The following is a 19,919-nucleotide window of genomic DNA, read 5'->3' on the forward strand; positions in this document are numbered from 1 at the left end:
GTAGGCCATAAATATATTGGTCCAGTGAAAGAAATTTCTTTGGATAGTACATGAAGAAATAGTATGGAATCTTATAAATGTATGACTTATTTTCTTGTCCTAAATTTGTCTTGCAGAGGAAAAACAAATTTGAATACTTCTGCTTTTTCAAATTTAAGTTCAAGAAAGTGAAGTTCTTTAATGTACCTTTAAATTTGAACTTCAAAGATTATCATACATTAACATACTCTTTTTAAGACAATAATGATAAGTGGGAATGAATTCTAAATGTTGATTTACCATCAAGGAAATTCATTTATTATTCACTCATTTATTAGAGTAGATTTTTAGTTGATGATATTTGATACATTTAGAGGTATGACAACTGCATTTCTATAAATACATTCTATAATTTATGCAAGTGAACGTTGGCAATATGATTTTGTTATATTAGCGATACCTCAGTTGTTTGACTACCTGCATGGGTGTGATCGCATGAGTGATAAGATTAATGGATCTTATAATCAGTCATTTATTTACTATTTATTGAGTGCTTACTATGTGCCTAATGTAAAGCTCTGAATAGGACAGTCACACTCTCTTCTCTCACAGACCCAACTCTTTGATGGACAAAATGCTTTAACATCCTAAAAATTTCTTTAACATTTTTATAACATGTAAATTAGCAGTTTCATTTCTAGGCATTTATGATAAGTAATTGGATAAGTATGCAAATATGAATGATCAAAAGACTTTATCCTTGCTAATAAAAAAGGAGTGGAAATAACCCAAATGTCCAGCAAAAGAAGAATTATAAATAAACTATCAGTATGTTAAATCCATAGCATGGAATGCTATGTAATGGGCCAAAATAACCATGTGCATCTTTGTACATTTACAAAGAAAGGTATTCATGATATGAAGTGCAAAAATAAGCTAAAAAGTTATGTACACATAAGCATAGAAAAGGTGTGGAATATATTGCACAGTTTAATTGTGACAAATGATGTCAGTCTAAAGTAGTAATGGAACCTTAGTTATTGCCCTGGCTTGGTAGCTCAGTTGGTTAGAGCATTGTCCCGATATAGGTTATGAGTTTTATCCCAGTGAGGACACATACAAGAATCAACCAATGAATGCATTAATAAGTGGAACAACAAATCAATGTTTCTCTCTCCCCTCCTCCCTCTATCTTAAAAATAAATAAATAAAAAAAATTTTTAAAAAAATAAGGTTAGTTCTTGAAGTTCTTACTCATTGCCTGGATTCAAATTCTGGCTCCATCCTTTTCTAGCTGACATAATCTGTTAAATGTCTTAGTTTATTTATGAAATGAGTATAATGATCATCAATAACCAATTAATGTTAATTAAATGTGAAAAGACACATAAAGGGCTTAGTAGAATGTTTGGCAACTATGAGGCACTGAAGGGTTTGTAATTGCTAAAATGTTAGGATGGGAAATTAAGGATAATTTAAATTTCCTTCCTTTCACTTATTCACATTTTCTAAAGGTTCTATATCGTTACTGGTTTTTCGTTCTGACTTGGTTGAGGGTCTCCAAGTCATGATAAGAAAACACGTTACTTAAAATATTTTGCAAAATAGAGAATAAATATGATGCATGTTCATTTTTCTGATTTTTTTAAGATTTTTTTTTTTATTGTTGTTGTTCAGAAAGTAAATCTTACTACTTGTTATCCATGCTCAGAGCTGTGAAAATTTTGGTATTGTTTTGTCTTCATTCAATAATAAATATTTATAGAGGGCCTATGATGTGCCCTTGTCTGTTGATAGGAAACAAGCTTAGTACCTGACCCTATAACATTAGTGTTGAAAGTTTGTATTCCAAACAGAGACTATTAAATTACTCAGAACTCTAACTTTATATTTTTGAAACAGAATGTTGGACTCATATGCCTTCCCCATCACTAAACTTGGCTTACCCTTACAACACAGGACCTCCTCATTCAGGGGGCTTCTGAAAAAAAATGGTGAGTCTTATTGTATAAATAGTGATAGCAGTGATTTTCATTATTTTGCGTTCATTTAAAATACAAAGTGTTCAGCTAGTACTGAACAGTCATTTTGCTTCTATTTTATTTCAAATACTGTGTTCAATGGAGATTTCAGAAAGAACCACTGATAAATTTTTAGCTCCTTTGGAATGTTTTTTGGTGTATAGGAACTTTGAAAGTATTAGAAAATTATAAGGATAAATTCTTATAATTTTAAAAGTTTATCAATAGTTCAGTTATTATTATTTTAAAGACTGTCATTCTTCAAAGGAAAATATAAATAATTCTTTAAATCCTCTTAAGTGTGACTGAGAAACTCTTTAGAACTTAGTGAGCTACTTGAAGACCTAGGGAGCTATTGATTCAAAGAAACTATTTTGTACTTTTCCCTCTTTTTAATTTATTACTCATGTTCTTGAGCTTCAAGCTGTCATTAAGAGGAAACTCTTCTTGTAGAGTAGCACTTTGATTAATTTTGGAAGAAATTTTTGAAAATTTGCCGAATTAACTTCTCCTTGGGTTCTCAACTCATTCTTGCAAGAATTTTCCTTGATCTAACTACAATTTTATCAGCCTTTACTTGTTTGAATTATTATAGAAGGAATTCCAGCATCAAGTGGAGTTCATAAAACCCAATTCTATCAATTCAACCGATTTTCTCCCAAACTATTAATATTTGTGAATATAATATTAGAATCTAAAATAGATGCAATAGGTTGTTTAAAATTTGTTGTTATTATATTGCTCCGTAGCTTAGATGTTTTTTTTTTTTTGTTGTTGTTGTTTTTGTTTTTTTTTTGTATTTTTCTGAAGCTGGAAACGGGGAGAGACAGTCAAACAGACTCCCGCATGCGCCCTACCGGGATTCACCCGGCACGCCCACCAGGGGCGAAGCTCTGCCCACCAGGGGGCGATGCTCTGCCCCTCCGAGGTGTCGCTCTGCCGCCACCAGAGCCACTCTAGCACCTGGGGCAGAGGCCAAGGAACCATCCCCAGCGCCCGGGCCATCTTTGCTCCAATGGAGCCTTGGCTGCGGGAGGGGAAGAGAGAGACAGAGAGGAAGGAGGGGGCGGGGGTGGAGAAGCAAATGGGCGCTTCTCCTATGTGCCCTGGCCGGGAATCAAACCCGGGTCCCCCGCACGCCAGGCCGACGCTCTACCGCTGAGCCAACCGGCCAGGGCCTGGAATTGAATATGTATGTGAAGTAAATGATGTAAAAAATTCCTCACAAAGGATAGGTCTAACAGATAAAATTGTTTTAATAGATAATAATCTTGAAATCTGATAATCCTGAAAGCTGAGGTTTACAGCGCTTAACTACCTCATAAGTAAAAGTTCTACGAATTCTGTGACATTTAGAGTTTATTCAGGGTCATCCTAAAGGTTGACAGGAGCCTCTGTTTTTGAATACCGTCCACCTTGGATCAATTGCCTGTGTCTTTGCCTTGTGGGGGAACTTCTTAGCTCATTGAAGTGTTCAGGAATTCTCATGGTGTTAGTCTGAAATATCTGAAATATTTACTAATAGAACCATAACTATGGAAACTGAAGACTCGCTGTACTTATCACAGTGATGAGTGACTAGCACATATTTGGCGATAATGAACATTTGTTGAATGAATGAATAAATGAATGAATGAATGAATGAATGAATGAAGGTAAATTAAAAGGAATAAATGGAATCTATTTCTCTAAGTATCTGTGTGCTTGTTTCTGCATGAGAGCTAAAACATTTTAACTGCTAAAGTAAAAAAGAATTTGGGAAAGTAAAATATACAATAATAACAGTAATGAATATAAACATGTGAAAGGATAGAACCAGACACTCTTTTTTAGTTCGTGTTTACTGATTATATGTAGACTGCAGAGATACCATTAAACTAAGAAAAATGTTATGCAGTTTAGTTTATATGCTTTGAAACTAAATTGTTGGACAGATTATCATTTTTATGATGTAAGTCTCTCAGTACTCATAACTTCATGGGGAGCTGGAAGGTTGAACATTCTGGAAGTATAAAAAATTGCAATAAAAATCACTATTTCCATATGCCATAGGGTAGCCATTCTTTTTTCTCTTCTTTAAAATGAAATGTATTTTTAAGCAAATAAGAGTGGGAATTTCATCACTGCCTTGTTTTACAGACAAACCACTTCTTTTATAATTAGAACATTATTTGATAAGAGCAAAATTATGTTCAGGTTAATATCCAGCAACTTATTTTATATAAGCTATTAGTAAACTGTGAAATATGTGGATTTCCTTTTTGAATAACCTGGGTGTGGTCCTGGCTTTGTGACTTGGGTAAAAAATAATGAGTACTGTTTATATGTATGTTAATTTTTAGTCCATTTTAAGGCTATAATCTAAAAATTTGCACACCAAAGCTCTTTCTTCACATCATTAGTATAACTCTGTTTAGTGAGTTACAGCTTCACTGAATGTCTGTAACAGTCATGAGGCCTAGTCAAGAATAGAATGGAGCTCATATTGCAAGAGAATGTAGATTTTGCGGTTTTCTCTGGGGTGTATGGTAATTTACTGGGCTCCTAACTGAAAATTGCCCAGTTCTTTTTTTAGAATAAATAAATTATTAAAGGAAAAAGAAAAGAAAATTAAAACATGGGAATTAAGACAAAGTCATATCTATCCATTTGACTTATATATCATTATTCATAATGCATTTTATATGTATGTATCTCACACTGATTGAAGCCTTATCTTTTAAAACAGTATAGATCAGTAATTAAGAGAGAAAGCATTGGAGTTACTCTAATGAGGTTAGAATTTTGGCTCTGCCAGTTTCTAGCCAGGGAACCTCATCCAGGTTCCTTCCTCAATCTGTGATTCATTAGTTAAACAGGGAATAATAACAATACCAACCTCAAAGTTTTAGATGATACTTGTAAAGTGTACAACATTTATCCTGGTGTTGAATAAAATTGAACTATGATTTTTAGCTACAAAATTCCCTAGATATAAATTGTAAAGCCTAATAGTTTTGAAAACCTGGTGTTGGAGATCTAGCTTTGACCCTATTCTAAAAAGCATTCTCCCAGCAGCACAAGGCATATCTCATTACAACGCTGACTTCCACTAGCCCAGCACCAAACTCAGGAAGTGAGGTTTATTGTTCCTGTGTAAACACAGTCCCTGTGACCTTTTCTGGATTCAGCTATTTTTGCCATTCTCATTAGTAAGCATTGTGTTCTAGACCTTGAATCTGCCTGTTTATCCTCCTAGTTTAATAAATTAAACTTACATTACTTAAGTGCCCCTTTCACCAGTAATTTGAGTGCTGTTTCCCCATCTTTATGGTTCTGAGGGAATAGGTGCATGGCAGAAAAGCTTTCACGGACTTTTTGAAAAGTAAGCACTGGAGCAAAGGAAGACGTGTCAAAGAAGCCCACATTGCTCTCCGTAAGAACCAGCTCGGGTGGCCTGGCACAAATCCCTTCAGTTTTATGAGCATTGCTTTCATCATCTGTAATCCTCAAGAAAAGAAACTGTCCTCAATAAAAGGGATGAAAAAGTTAGAAAATTTTCTTTTTTCAGTACAGCTGCTGCTCAGATATTAAAACCCTCTTACATAATCATTGACAAGAGAGGCAAAGACACACCCCCAGACTCTGGTCTTGGCAAGATATTTTACCTAATCTTACTTGTTAAGTTCACAGCCTTGAGACCCTCAGGACAAATATCTCTAAGTATGTCTTTTAACTCTGTCATACATCAATCTCTGCATGACATGTAGAACTTCCAGATCACCTTTTATTACCTTTTATTACCCAACCCGCATTCCCAATATAATTCTGTATGTTTTTTCTCTTGACCTCATCCCTCACTCTTTCCATTCCTGGATCCTATTTACTGTTCTCCCTGAACTCATAACCAGTAACTAACAAACACCCTAAATCCTTAATCTCTTCTCAGGGTTCCCTTCACTCTTTTGGTTAACTGAAATCTGTGCTGCTTTCCCAACTCTGAGAACGTTTCCTCAGCTGCCCTCTGGGGTGGTGATGATCTTCTCTCCCATGCCTCTGGGACTGCTGATGGGAGGAGGGGTCACCTCCTTACCCCTCAAGCTGTTTCCAGATCTTCCTCCCTTCTTTTTCCTTAAAACTCCCAGCTTTGAATCTCTTGTAATCAAATGATATCCTTCATCACCTCTCCTTGTCGCAGTTATCTGTTGATTTGTATCCATTCTTTCCTATCTTAAAATCTTTAGCCCCGTGATGCTTTTCCTTTCTCTAGCACTAGTCTTATAATAACTTTGCTTTTTTTTTTAATAAATTTTTATTAATGTTAATGGGATGACATTAATAATTCAGGGTACATATATTCAAAGAAAACATGTCTAGGTTATCTTGTCATTAAATTATGTTGCATACCCCTCACCCAGAGTCAGATTGTCCTCCGTCACCCTCTATCTAGTTTTCTCTGTGCCCCTCCTCCTCCCCCTAACTCTCTCTCTCCTTCCCTCCTGCGTCCTCCCTCCCCCCACCCCTGGTAACCACCGCTCTCTTGTCCATGTCTCTTAGTCTCATTTTTATGTTCCACCAATGTATGGAATCATGTAGTTCTTGTTTTTTTTTTTCTGATTTACTTATTTCACTCCGTATAATGTTATCAAGATCCCACCATTTTGCTGTAAATGATCTGATGTCATCATTTCTTATGGCTGAGTAGTATTCCATAGTGTATATGTGCCACATCTTCTTTATCCAGTCATCTATTGACGGGCTTTTTGGTTGTTCCCATGTCTTGGCCACTGTGAACAGTGCTGCAATGAACATGGGTCTACATGTGTCTTTACATATCAATGTTTCTGAGTTTTTGGGGTATATACCCAGTAGAGGGATTGCTGGGTCATAAGGTAGTTCTATTTTCAGTTTTTTGAGGAACCACCATACTTTCTTCCATAATGGTTGTACTACTTTACATTCCCACCAACAGTGTATGAGGGTTCCTTTTTCTCCACAGCCTCTCCAACATTTGCTATTACCTGTCTTGTTAATAATAGCTAATCTAACAGGGGTGAGGTGGTATCTCAACGAATATGTTCTCTCATTCATAGGATTGTCAATTCCCAAAGCTCTTTTCCTCCAATGATTTTTGCCTTCTATCACATACTATCATACATATATTCTCTGAGAGTGGCTCAGAGACCTTTGAAATATTTTCAAAAATCTCACATGGAAGAGCACCCCCATTCAACCAGCTCACCTCTTTACTACAACAATATTTTAAGCTCCCAGTGAGTGTCCTGGGACCCCCAATGTTCATTGGTGGGTTGGCAATCAAGTTTTGGATTTCTTTTCTAGCTTTACTTATTCCCTTGGTAATTTTATCCATCCATGGATTTGAGTATTATTCATATTCTGACAACCTCAGATTTACATCTCCCGCTTGGTTATTCTCTTGAACTTCAGCTCACTTTCAACTGCTTCATCACCATTTCTGCCTGAATTCTTAGTAACAGTTCTAACCTAATGAGTCCAACTCAAGAAATTTTTACTTGTTGTTCTCTTTCCCCTAAATGTCACAGGCATTATTTCTTCACCTTTTCTAGGTTTTGTCCAAATGCCTCCTTATCAGTAAGGACATCGGTGACCAGCCTTTCATAGTGGCAACCATACCTCCCAGACCCACTTGCCTCTTCTGTTTTATTTGCATCTCTAATACTTAAAGCCTTGGGACATTTTTGTCTATTTTACTTACCTGGTTTAGTCAGCCTCCACCTGCTAGAATGTAGTCTCCATGAATTCCAGTAGTTTTGATTAATTTATTATTCTTTTTTTACTACCAGATCCCTTAGATCCAGATATGCTTACAATATTTTACTGGATGAATAAACATACTGCTATTTTACTTTCTGAAAGAGTGGTACCAATTTTTAAATTCACTTTTCTATTAAATAAGGAAAGTCATCTAGTTTGTTAGAATAAATATTTTCACCCATGGAACTCAAATAGATTTTTTATTTTGAATAAAAACTATGGCTGAAAAAATACAGCTCTGTGTGTGTGTGTGTGTATGTGTGTATGTGTGTGTCTGAAAAAAATGGTGAACAACTATGCAAGGAAAGATTTCTAGGTTGCAGAACACCTAAAAAAGCTAGTTAAATATTAAAAGATAACTTTAATACCTGGCTGAACTGACAAGAAATCATGAAATAATAAAACCAGAAAATATAAGGAAGGCTAATTCTATAGGGGTTTAATGTTTTTTAGAATAGTTTGTTTTTAGGGTTCATATCTATTCCCAGTGGCCTAGAACTTTCCTAGTTAAGAAAAGAAAAATAAACAGCAAAAAATGGGCATCATTTCTATCTATCTATCTATCTATCTATCATCTATCTATCTATCTATCTATCTATCATCTATCCATCCATCCATCCATCCATCCATCCATCCATCTTGTATATATGTATGCATTTATTGTGAAGCCTCAGGTATCCAGAATTAGATTAATAGAATTCCTTGTTTTGTGATGCATAATCATTACTTGTCTATGAATTTCCCTCTTTTATTTTATTTTTTGTATTATTTTATATTATAATGAACACAAAAAATTTTTTTTTGTTAAGAATAATTCATGTAATATGTGCTCTTTTTTGTTGTTGTTAGATGTTGGGAAAAAGTCAATAGTAGAGCCAGGTGGTCTGGAGATTTCTTTATATGGAATTTTAAATTCATAGATTAAATGTCTTTAATAAAGTTAGGACTGATAAAACTACTTTTATCTATTATTAGTTTTATTACTATGTTCATCAGAATATGTCTACATTATCTAAAGTATTGCCATTTGGTTGTCCACAGTTTGTGTAACTGTGGGCAGTTGTAACAAGCTGTCTCCTTGTTAATTTTCGATATTGATTATTTAGGCACTCCCTACCTCACTCCTTCCCTCCTTCTTTCTTTCTCTTTGGTTAGTCTTGCTTAAGGTCTGTCCACCTTAATTTTTTTTTTAAACCAGTTTTTATCTTTACTGATTTTCTCTACAGCACATTGCTTTCTATTTCATGAATTCCCATGAATCAGGGGTCCCCAAACTTTTTACAGAGGGGGCCAGTTCACTGTCCCTCAGACCGTTGGAGGGCCAGACTATAAAAAAACTATGAACAAATCCCTATGCACACTGCACATATCTTATTTTAAAGTAAAAAAACAAGATGGGAACAAATACAGTATTTAAAATAAAGAACAAGTAAATTTAAATCAACAAACTGACCAGTATTTCATTGGGAACTATGCTCCTCTCACTGACCACCAATGAAAGAAGTGCCCCTTCTGGAAGTGCAGCGGGGGCTGGATAAATGGCCTCAGGGGGCCGCATGTGGCCCGTGGGGCCGTAGTTTGGGGACCCCTGCCATGAATCATTCTATTTTTCTTCTCTTTATGTTGGTCAGCTCTGACTGAGCAGTTCTTTTTGAGACCCAAATATTGTTACTTGATTTTATTTCAGCATTTACTCATAACAATAAACATTGTCTAAATATTGTTATACATGGCATTATTATCTAATTAGTGTGATGCAATCTTCTCTCAAAAAACTGGATGAGTCTTTGAAGACAGAAGTTTTTCTATTCTTCAGATGAGAAAACCAAACATCCTAAAGTTGGTGACTAACTCAAGTCTTACAACTTTCAGGCTTCTGATTCTGATCTTGTTTCATTTTATTATATTGCTTTATATATGTTTATATTGTTTTACATGTATCTGTAAATATTTCCTCCTTAGATATAAAATTGAGATATTTTAAGGCTATATTTCAAGGTAAAACAGTGATTCAATATAGGATGGTCTTATAGAATGAGTATATTGTAGTACATACAATGTTATGAACTAAAGCATAGTGTTTATTTGTATGTTTTTTGAGAGTTTTGGTCCATCTGATTCTCTGAAGTCTAAATCTGGCATTACTGCTGTTTGAATTTTTCAAGATTACATTTTCAATCAAGCTTACAAGCTTATTTATAATGTTATTGCATCCTACATAATTTTAGAGTGTGAGCCTTTATGCTGAATTATAATTTAGTTTATATTGCTCTTTCAGTATTTAACAATATAATAGAAAAGATAGCTGTCTTGTATAGTTCCCCACTGCTCACGTTAATAGACATTTCATAAAAACACAAGTATTTTATTGTCTGAAAACACATCCTGCCTCATCTGTAGAAAAATACATTTAATGTACCACATTCTAAACAATCAAAATTTTTCATGCTGAGAGAAATGAATGCTATATTAAAAGTGTTCAGCAAATCTCCAAGAGATACTTAGAAGATGTAAAAAAGCTGTTTTCGATCCACTGCAAGAATGCCAGTGTCCCGAATCCAGGCATTTCTCTGTTCATTGTGCACTGTCAGGAAAGGGAAAACCAGTAGGGTTTAGCTAATTTTAGTTAAGCTAATTCCTGAAATTTCCAGAGAGGCTGAATATATAGTCAATAAATATTGATGGTGGCAGGAAGTTACATTCCATAGTGGATTAAAGATATTATTCAAAAAAAATTATGAAACACACATTTTAAAATTACAAGTAGGTAATTTATTTACATGTCCTAGAGCAAGACAGAGAGCACACCAGTCATATGCAATAGAAATAAAATGTGAGACACACTTATAATCACAAATTTTCTAGTAGCTATTTTAAATAAGTAAGGAAAACCAGGTAAAATAAATTTTAAACACACACTTCGTTTAACCTGATACATATAACATTTATCTCAATATGTAATTAATATGAAATATTATTAGTAACATTTTATATCCTGTCCTTTTTTTTTTGAAAGGGACAGAGAGAGAGAGTCAAGAGAGAGGGACAGAAAGGGACAGACAGACAGGAAGGGAGAGAGATGAGAAGCATCAATTCTTTGTTGTGGCACCTTAGTTGTTCAGTGATTGCTTTCTCATATGTGCCTTGACTGGGGGCTACAGCAGAGTGAGTGACCCCTTGCTCAAGCCAGGGACCTTGGGCTCAAGCCAGTGACCTCTGGGCTCAAGCCAGCGACCATGGGGTAATGTCTATGATACCACGCACAAGCCAGTGACCCCACACTCAAGCTGGTGAGCCCATGCTCAAGCCCTATAAGCCTGCACTCAAGCTGGTGACCTCGGAGGGTTTTGAACCTGGGTCCTCTGTGTCCCAGACCGATGCTCTTTTCACTGTGCCACCACCTGGTCAGGTTGTCCTGTCTTTTTCTTATAAATATTTGAAAATCTTATGTATAATATAACTTAAAGCATGCCTCAATTCATGCTAGCCACATTTCAAGTGCTCCTAGCCATGTGTAACCATACTGACAGCACAGCCTTGGAATGTGGGCTACACTGAACCTTGGTCACTCATTTTTGTGATGATGCTTGGCATGTAGTAAGTGGACAGAAAATGTTTAAAGAAAAGAAGAAAAAAAAGGTACCAAAGAAAGGTCATAGAAGAAATTGGTGGTCAGATAGAACTATATATCCACTTCCTAGCCAGATGACGCTGGTTGGGATATTTATCCTTCCTAACGTCAGTGTTCTTTTGGTAGGCATGCAATATTTTTATTTGCCTTTCAGAATTAAGAGAGGTTAACATAGCCCCTACTTGCCTTTAAAAAAAAAATTTTTTTTATTTTATATTTTTCTGAAGTTGGAAATGGGGAGACAATCAGACAGACTCCCGCATGCGCCTGACCGGGATCCACCTGGCATGCCCACCAGGGGGTGATGCTCCGCCCATCTGGGCCGTTGCTCTGTTGCAACCAGAGCCATTCTAATGCTTGAGGCAGAGGCTATGGAGCCATCCTCAGCGCCCGGGCAAACTTTGCTCCAATGGAGCCTTGGATGCAGGAGGGGAAGAGAGAGACAGAGAGGAAGGAGAGAGGGAAGGGTGGAGAAGCAGATGGGTGCTTCTCCTGTGTGCCCTGGCTGGGAATCGAACCCGGGACTCCTGCATGCCAGGCCGATGCTCTACCAATGAGCCAACCAGCCAGGGCTGCTGCTTTTTTTTTTTTTTAAACCCATTTCCTTTCTGAAATCTGAATGAAGTCATATGAGATGATGTAATCTTTTTGTATTTACTTTTATTGGATCTAAAAGAAGTGTACCAAACATGGTAGATTATTTTTTTAATTATAAGTGATTAAGAAAGGAAGGAACTATTATTAGAGAATAGGAGTTTCTGGGCATCAAGATTTAGCCAAGGATAATTATGTCAAATTGCTTAGCATGATGTGGAATTAATTGCCCCTGATCTTAATTATAAATCATTTATAAAACAGCCTTTAAAAACACAGTTCTTAACCTAACCAGGCGGTGGCACAGTGGATAAAGCATTGGACTGGGATGCAGAGGAACCAGGTTTGAAATCCTGAGGTTGCTGGCTTGAGCATGGGCTCATCTGGTTTGAGCAAGTCTGATGAGATTGAGCCCAAGGTCGCTGGCTTGAGCAAGGAGTCACTCGTTCTTCTGTAGCCCTGGTCAAGGCACACATGAGAAAGCAATAAATGAACAACTAAGGTGCCATTGAAGAATTGATGCTTCTCATCTCTCTCCCTTTCTGTCTGTCTGTCCCTCTCTCTGTCTCTGTCTCTGTCTCTGTTACAAAACAACAATAACAACAATAACAAAAAAAACCCCACACAGGTCTGCATTCAGATACAGGAACTTCTTGGTAAACGGGTTTCAGTCTAATAGCCAATTTAAAACGTGAATGGCACAGTCACTTCCATTCTTCTCACTTCCCTTCTGCTTAGAGCTGACCCATGGCTCAGGGATTTGCAGAGGCAACAAGCATGATTTGTTCATTCTCTTCTTCTACATCTACACAATATAATTAACATGCACAAATGTGTAGAAAACATATGTATGTGTGGGGCTGGCTTCATGGGTGTGCAACCCTGCAGTTACACAGGACTCTAAGGAGCTCAGCGCTTGTGGTTTTAATGCTCTGTGGTTACCATCTTGAAATTATTAATAATTTTACCTTTAAAGTTGTGGTTTGTAAATGTGTCTGATAGGTTAATGAATATGCCCTGTAAGCTTAGAGCCTTGGTTCGTAATTGGTCTCACCTCCTGTTCTCCCTCCCTCCTCCCAAGATACGGGGCTTGACAACCACAGGTTCCAGCCTAGTGAGTGTAGCTGTCCTCTGCCCGAAGGTTCCCCTGGGTGCAGGAGGAGAAGGAGTCTAGTGAGTGCATTTGGCTCACATACCCTTGCTGGTTTGCACTTGTCCGGCCAGTATTCTCATGCTTAAGGAAGCTCAACATTAAAGAACAATAAAAACATCACAACAAACAGAGAGACTGCTGAATGAATGAAAACCTGGTATAACGTGATGAATAATTATGAAGTCAGCCCTGTGTAAGCACTACCCGGGTCATAAAATAGAGTATTCTCAGTGCCCAGTCATCACCCCCACACCTTAGCACTTTGCAATTGGAACACTATTCACCCCTCAGAGCCATTCACTGGCTTTAGTTTTGTGTTAACAATTTCTGTGTTTTTTTCCTCTATTTTTACCATCCAGAGTGATGATAAATTATTGGTGCCTATACTTAAAAATTTATGTAATTAGACCAGACTGCATGTATTTCCTGTCTCACCTGTTTTACTCAACATTGCTTCCTTTTTTTTTTGTATTTTTCTGAAATGAGAAGTGGCAGGGGTGGGAGGCAGACAGACAGACTCCCGCATGCGCCTGACTGGGATCCACTCGGCTTGCCACCAGGGGGCGATGCTTGGTTCCTCTGGGGCATTGCTCCTCTGCAATCAGAGCCCTTCTAGCACCTAAGGTGGAGGCCATGGAGCCATCCTCAGCGCCCGGGCCAACTTTGCTCCAATGGAGCCTTGGCTGCGGGAGGGGAAGAGAGAGAGAGATAGAGAGAAAGGAGAGGGGGAAGGGTGGAGAAGCAGATGGGCACTTCTCCTGTGTGCTCTGGCCGGGAATCAAACCTAGGACTTCCACACACTGGGCCAACCAGCCAAGGCAACATTGCTTCCTTTTTTGTCTATGCTGTTACAAATTGCTATAGCCTGTTCATTTACACCTTTGTACAGCATACCATTTTAGAAATATAAAGTTTTAAATCTATTCTTGTTGTTTTTACTTTAGGACTGTTATGAACAATACTGTGTGTGTATGTGTATGTGTGTGTCCTGTGTGTATGTGTAGAGAACTAGGCTAGGGCATACACCAAAGAGAGAATTTTCTGGTTCACAGGTTATGTATAACTTCAACTTCTCAATAATGCCAAACAATATTTCTAGGTCTCTACTAATTCACATTCACACTTTCAGAAAATGAACATTCCCACTGTTTCACATCCTTTTCATCTCTTGGAATCATTAAACTTGTACATTTGTAGCAGTCAGTTGGGATTCACTTTTTAAATTTTTATTTTTATATTTCCATTTGCATTTCTTTGATAATTGAAGAGACTGAGCATTCTTATTATATGCTTCTTGGCCAGTTAGAGTTCTCTTTTCAACAACCTTGTGCAAATTCTTTTTCCCCTAATTTCCTTTTGGGTTGTCTCCCTTTTCTTATTGAGTTTTAAAAATTCTTAATAAAATTTTGTAAACTGAATCTTAGTCAATTGCATGTGTTGAAAAAAATTTTCCATCTTCATTTGTCTTTATATACTCTTTTATGGCATCTTTTGACAAGTAGATATTGAATTTATCAATTTTTCCTTTAGGACTATTTATTTTGGTATTTTGTTTATAAAACTGAATTTCTTTGCTACCTAAAGGTCACTGAACTAATGTGCAAAATTGTCTTCTAAATTATTATAATTTTTAATAGACACTTCTCCAAAGAGGACATACAGATGGCTAATAGACATATGAAAAGTGCTCAACATCACTAATCATCAGAGAAATACAATTTAAAGCCACAGTGAGATATTACCTCACACCAGTCAGCATGGCTATCCTCAATAAGTCAATAAATAATAAGTGTTGGTGAGGATGTAGAAAAAGGGGTCCTTGTGCATCGTTGGTTGGAGTGCAGATTGGAGCTACCACTATAGAAAACAGTATGGAGATTCCTCAAAAAATTAAAAATGGAATTGCCTTATGACCCAGTGATCCACTGGGTACATATTCAAAAAAAACCTGGGACACTAATTTGAAAGTATATATGCACCCCTATGTATAAGTGTTACAATAGCCAACCTATGAAAGCAACCCAAGTGCCCATCAGTAGAAAAGTGGATAAAAAACTGGTGGTACATATATGCAATGGAATATCAGTCTGCCATAAAAATAATGAAATCTTACCATTTGTGACAGGATGGATGAACCTAGAGGGTATTAAGCTAAGTGAAATAAATAAAACAGAGAAAGAAAAATATTATATAATTTTACTTATATGTGGACTCTGAAGAACAAAACAGTGAACAAACAAAACAGAAAGACTCATAGATTCAGAGAACAGAGTGATGGTTGCTGGAGGGGAAGGGGTTGGAAGGATGAATGAGAAAGGGGAAGAGATTAAGAAGTACAAATCGGTAGTCACAAAATAGTCATGAGGATGTAAGTACAGCATAGGAAATATGATGAATGATATTGCAGTAACTCTGTATGGCACCAGGTGGGTACTGAAAGTGTCAGGAGGAGCATTTTGTAAAGTATAGGATTGTCTAAATACTATGCTGTACAATTGAAACTAAAACAAAGTAATATTGAATATAAACTGCAATTGAAAAATGAAATGAAAAAGTTAGAGCTTTTATGTATATTTTTAGGTTTTTAAGCTTATTGGAACTGATTTTTGTGCAAGGTAAGAGAGAAGGGTCCAGTTTCATCCCCTCCTCATTCTGTCCCCCTTTCCTGTCATGGAGACACTCAATGGTCCTAGCAATTTTTACTGTAAAAAAATCCCTTCTTTACCCAGGGATCGTCAGGGCCACCTCTGTCACATACAAAATGTCACATAGGCTTAGGTCTGTTTCTGTGCTTTTGTTCCTTTCCATGGATCTTGTTTGCCTAGCCTTGGAAGAGCACCGCAATTTTCTAATTACCATATGTTTACAATAAAGCTTGTCTAGTTTTCTGGTTGTTTGCGACAGGAGGCCAATTCCCATTATAGTTAACACTTCGTAAGTAGGAGTCATATTTTCTTTATATATAACTGTGACTCCCCTCCATCAACAGAGGAATTTTCATGTCTCTGTTTATTCTTTTCTTCCTTTCCTTCACCCACCACCACATTTTGTTAAATGCTTTTCTCTTAGTATATACCTTTATACTTTAAATGTATCTATATATTTTTGATAATGTGGTTTACTAATTCCAAATTCTTCCCTCTTGGTGAATAAAAGATGTTGAAATCAGCTACTTACATAATGTATAAACTTCATTTCCCTCTCAAAACTTTAGTTAGTTATTGGTTGTGTCATCTAGGCTAGCATAAAAATCTTTGGTCACACTTAACTTTCTACTTTCTAGCCTTGTAGCATGTGGCTTTGTTTGTTATAGTTCTATTGTTCTTTTTACCTGGCAATTGTAAGGATTCTTTATTTTTGATTCCCAATAATATTTCTGAGATATGTTTTGGTGAACATCATACTGTGACAAATTCTTTCCTGATATAAAGCATGTTCTACAATTTGAAGTATCTATCCTATTTTATTTCAGTAACTGCTTCTTAAACTGTCTTTAATAAGTTTTTTTCTGTTACTTTCTTTTCTTCTTTTGCCTTTTCTTGTCTATCATTTTTCTTGTAATTCCTTTAAACTCCTTTTTTTATTGTTTCATGTTTTCTACATCTGCCAATCCTGTTTGCAGTAACTCATAGTTTATCTTCATTTCTGTAAATTATTTTATTTTTTATCCATCAGGTCATGTAGTTATTTATATTGTCTCACTTTATCTTTCTTGAGCTTTTATATCCTTTATTGGGGGGTTCTTTTAATAGAAGCAATTACCCTTTTGTTCTCCAAAAACCTTAGGCAGTATGTTTAGTCAAAATATTTACATTGTTTGTGGCAATAATTTTCATCATTTTTTTTTCTGGCAACATTTTGCTCATGGTATTCATTAGGGTCCTGTTTTTTTAAACCATCTTTTCCATTTTATTTGTGTCTGGAGAATTTTTGTTTCAGTTCTTTAAACATTTTTTCATTATTCATGTTGAATGTGCTGGGTTCTCCCTGGGTCAGCCTTTTGTAGGAGGTTTGTGTGTGAAAGTGGCTGGAGCAGTGCTCCAGGTTCGGGGAAACACCTTGAATGACGCAGGTCTGTATGTGCGCATGGCTGTTGCCTTGACATCTCCCCGGCCATTTTGTTTCCACTCTGAAGGACGGCCCACATTCCTGACTCTCTCTCCTTGACCCCAGTATCATATGTGTGATTTTTTTACATTCAGCCTTGCCTTCTCAATTTCTTGATACCTGGTGAAAATGCGGTCCAGTGACTTTCTGTCAGAATAAGCACCTTAGTTCCATTTTTCCCCCCAAAGGGATTTATTTGCTCCCCAGGCTATGGCTACTTATTGTAGAGAGCAATGCTCTGCATTGTCTGAGATCTGCAGAGGTGAGCATCTTGCACTTCCTCTCCTTTCACCCTGTTGAAACTGCCTTTATACACGAAAGCTTTTTTCCTCATCTAATGTGCTTCAGAGTGGCCGTTGTCTCTACTTTATCTGAGGAGTTTGCTTTTCTCATTTTTTATTTTTACTATTGGTTTCAGACTATTTCCAAGAGAAGGGGCAAGGACTGTATTTTAATTCCAGAATTTACAAGCTATATTTTGGGGAACTAACATAAATGTGGGGAACAAGCTTCACCGAAAGAATTATAGTCCATACATTAATGTAAAACACAAAACCTATTATTACCTATCTATTCTTTTATGTTAGATACTAGCTTTACAACTTCTTCAAAAGTTACTGATAAGATATAAAATTAAAAATAACATTTTAATAGGGTATCTTAGTGTTTTAGGGCTGCCATATGTATTACCACAAATTCAGTGATTTAATACAACAGAAGCTTACTGTCTCACAGTTCGGGATGCTAGAACTCTGAAACCGAAGGGTTGGCAGACTTCTTCTTGAAGTCTCCAAGGGGATCCATCCATGTCTTGTCTGTTCATAGGCATGACTTGATTTGTGGTAGGAGACATATATTATATAGTAATTTATACAAGGCAAGTTTAATATAGTATCATGCCTGGAGAAAAGAGATACAAGAGAATTCTGCAGGGTACCCTAAAGCTGAGAGAGAGTATCCAGGAATGGAAACTTGGAAGGGCCCCCTCCTGAAGGCTGAGGTCAGACCTCCCTGGAGAAGGTGGAGTTGTAGCCCACTAAGGGCAGAGAAGTTAATTGTGTGCCTGAGACAGAGCTGGGCCAAGGTCACTGGGTCAGCAGGAAGCCAGTTGCTGTGAGCATGTGTTGCATGTGAGCCTCAGGCAGGAACAGGCACGGGGGCATGAGTGTGTGCAGGGGAGTGAGCATGCTACTGTGGGGGGAGGCCTGGGATGCCTGGTGCCCACATTAGGAGAGGATGGAGGAGTGCAGGGAGCTGGATGCCAGAGTCCCGCTCAAGTGCCCGTCACCTGTGAAACTGTCCCTGGACTTCCATGGTAGAGTCGCCTCATCCCTCAGTGAGCCTCCATGACATGTTTATTAACTACTTAGCCGCAAAGTGGCAGTAAGTTTTGTTTACTTACTTTTTCCTTTTAGACTGGACATTTCTCAAAGCCTAGAGTTGTGTCTTGTTCATCTTGTATTTTCAACACTAAGCACATACCTCGCACAGAGTAAGCATTCAGCATTTAGCTGCACTTAGTAAATATGAAATAACTACCTGTTGGGCTTGTAGATTATAAAAACAACACCAACTATTGAACTGAAATACTGGGTATAATAGTTTCTTTGGCACTGGGGAAAACAGAACTATATTATTATGCCTATAGTTTAGTAAGTATAGGGTGGGGCAAAAATAAGTGTACAGTTGTGAGTATGCAAAACAGAAGAGTTTATTCTTATATTATTATTTATTAATTATTGAATTATTTTCCATTCAAATAGCTGTAAAACTATTTCTGCCTTATCCTGTATTGTTTACTTGATTGAGTAGAGCAGTGGTGAATACCACTTATGGTTTTTAAAAAAAGTTTTATTTATTTATTCTTTGTTTTTGCTTGTTTGTTTTTTTGTATTTTTCTGAAGTTGGAAATGGTAGGCAGTTGGACAGACTCCTGCACGCGCCCTACCGGGATCCACCCGGCATGCCCACCAGGGAGCGATGCTCCGCCCATCTGGGGCGTTGCTCTGTTGCAACCAGAGCCATTCTAACGCCTGAAGCAGAGGCCATAGAGCCACCCCCAGTGCCAGGGCCAACTTTGCTCCAGTGGAGCCTCGGCTGCGGGAAGGGAAGAGAGAGAGACAGAGAGGAAGGAGAGGGGGAGGGGTGGAGAAGCAGATGGGCGCTTCTCCTGTGTTCCCTGGCGGGGAATCAAACCTGGGACTCCCGCATGCCAGGCCGATGCTCTACCACTGAAAAAAAAATTTTTAAAAAGTAAAAGTAAGCATTGATCTGTAGATTACTCTTATTGACTATAAATGTCTTAGAACATAAGCCCCTCAAGGGTAGGTACTATGTTGTATGTGAATTCTGCTAGGTCACTACCACATTTATTATTCCAAATTTCAAAACGTATATGTTTTTTCTTTCATATGAAAAAGTGTGAGGCAAATTTTATGAGCCAGGAGACATGTTTGTGTGCCCTAAATATATATTTGAATCTTTCCTAAATCAAAGAGAACTCTTCATTACTGTGTCCTAACTCACAGAGAAACAAAAGCCAGTCATTCTTCAAATTTAATATCCTGGAACAATGTTCTAGTGTTCTGAAATATACTTTGAACCAATGAGAATCTCTGTTGTGTTTGGATGACTGAGCTTTGAAGGAGCTCTCAGATTT

The 19,919-nt window shown here is 37.2% G+C and overlaps 1 protein-coding gene across 1 annotated transcript in view; it reads left to right on the forward strand.

Annotated features, from left to right (window-relative positions):
• IQCM (IQ motif containing M) overlaps window positions 1–19,919 on the forward strand; it is a 313,492-nt gene that overhangs the window by 70,866 nt on the left and 222,707 nt on the right. Inside the window, exon 5 of the mRNA XM_066252694.1 lies at window positions 1,882–1,973. Within this exon, the coding sequence (XP_066108791.1) occupies window positions 1,882–1,973 (92 nt within the window). The remainder of the gene's footprint in view (window positions 1–1,881; window positions 1,974–19,919) is intronic.

This window comes from Saccopteryx bilineata, chromosome 1 (assembly GCF_036850765.1).
Source record: "Saccopteryx bilineata isolate mSacBil1 chromosome 1, mSacBil1_pri_phased_curated, whole genome shotgun sequence".
NCBI classification, from domain to species: Eukaryota; Metazoa; Chordata; class Mammalia; order Chiroptera; family Emballonuridae; genus Saccopteryx; species Saccopteryx bilineata.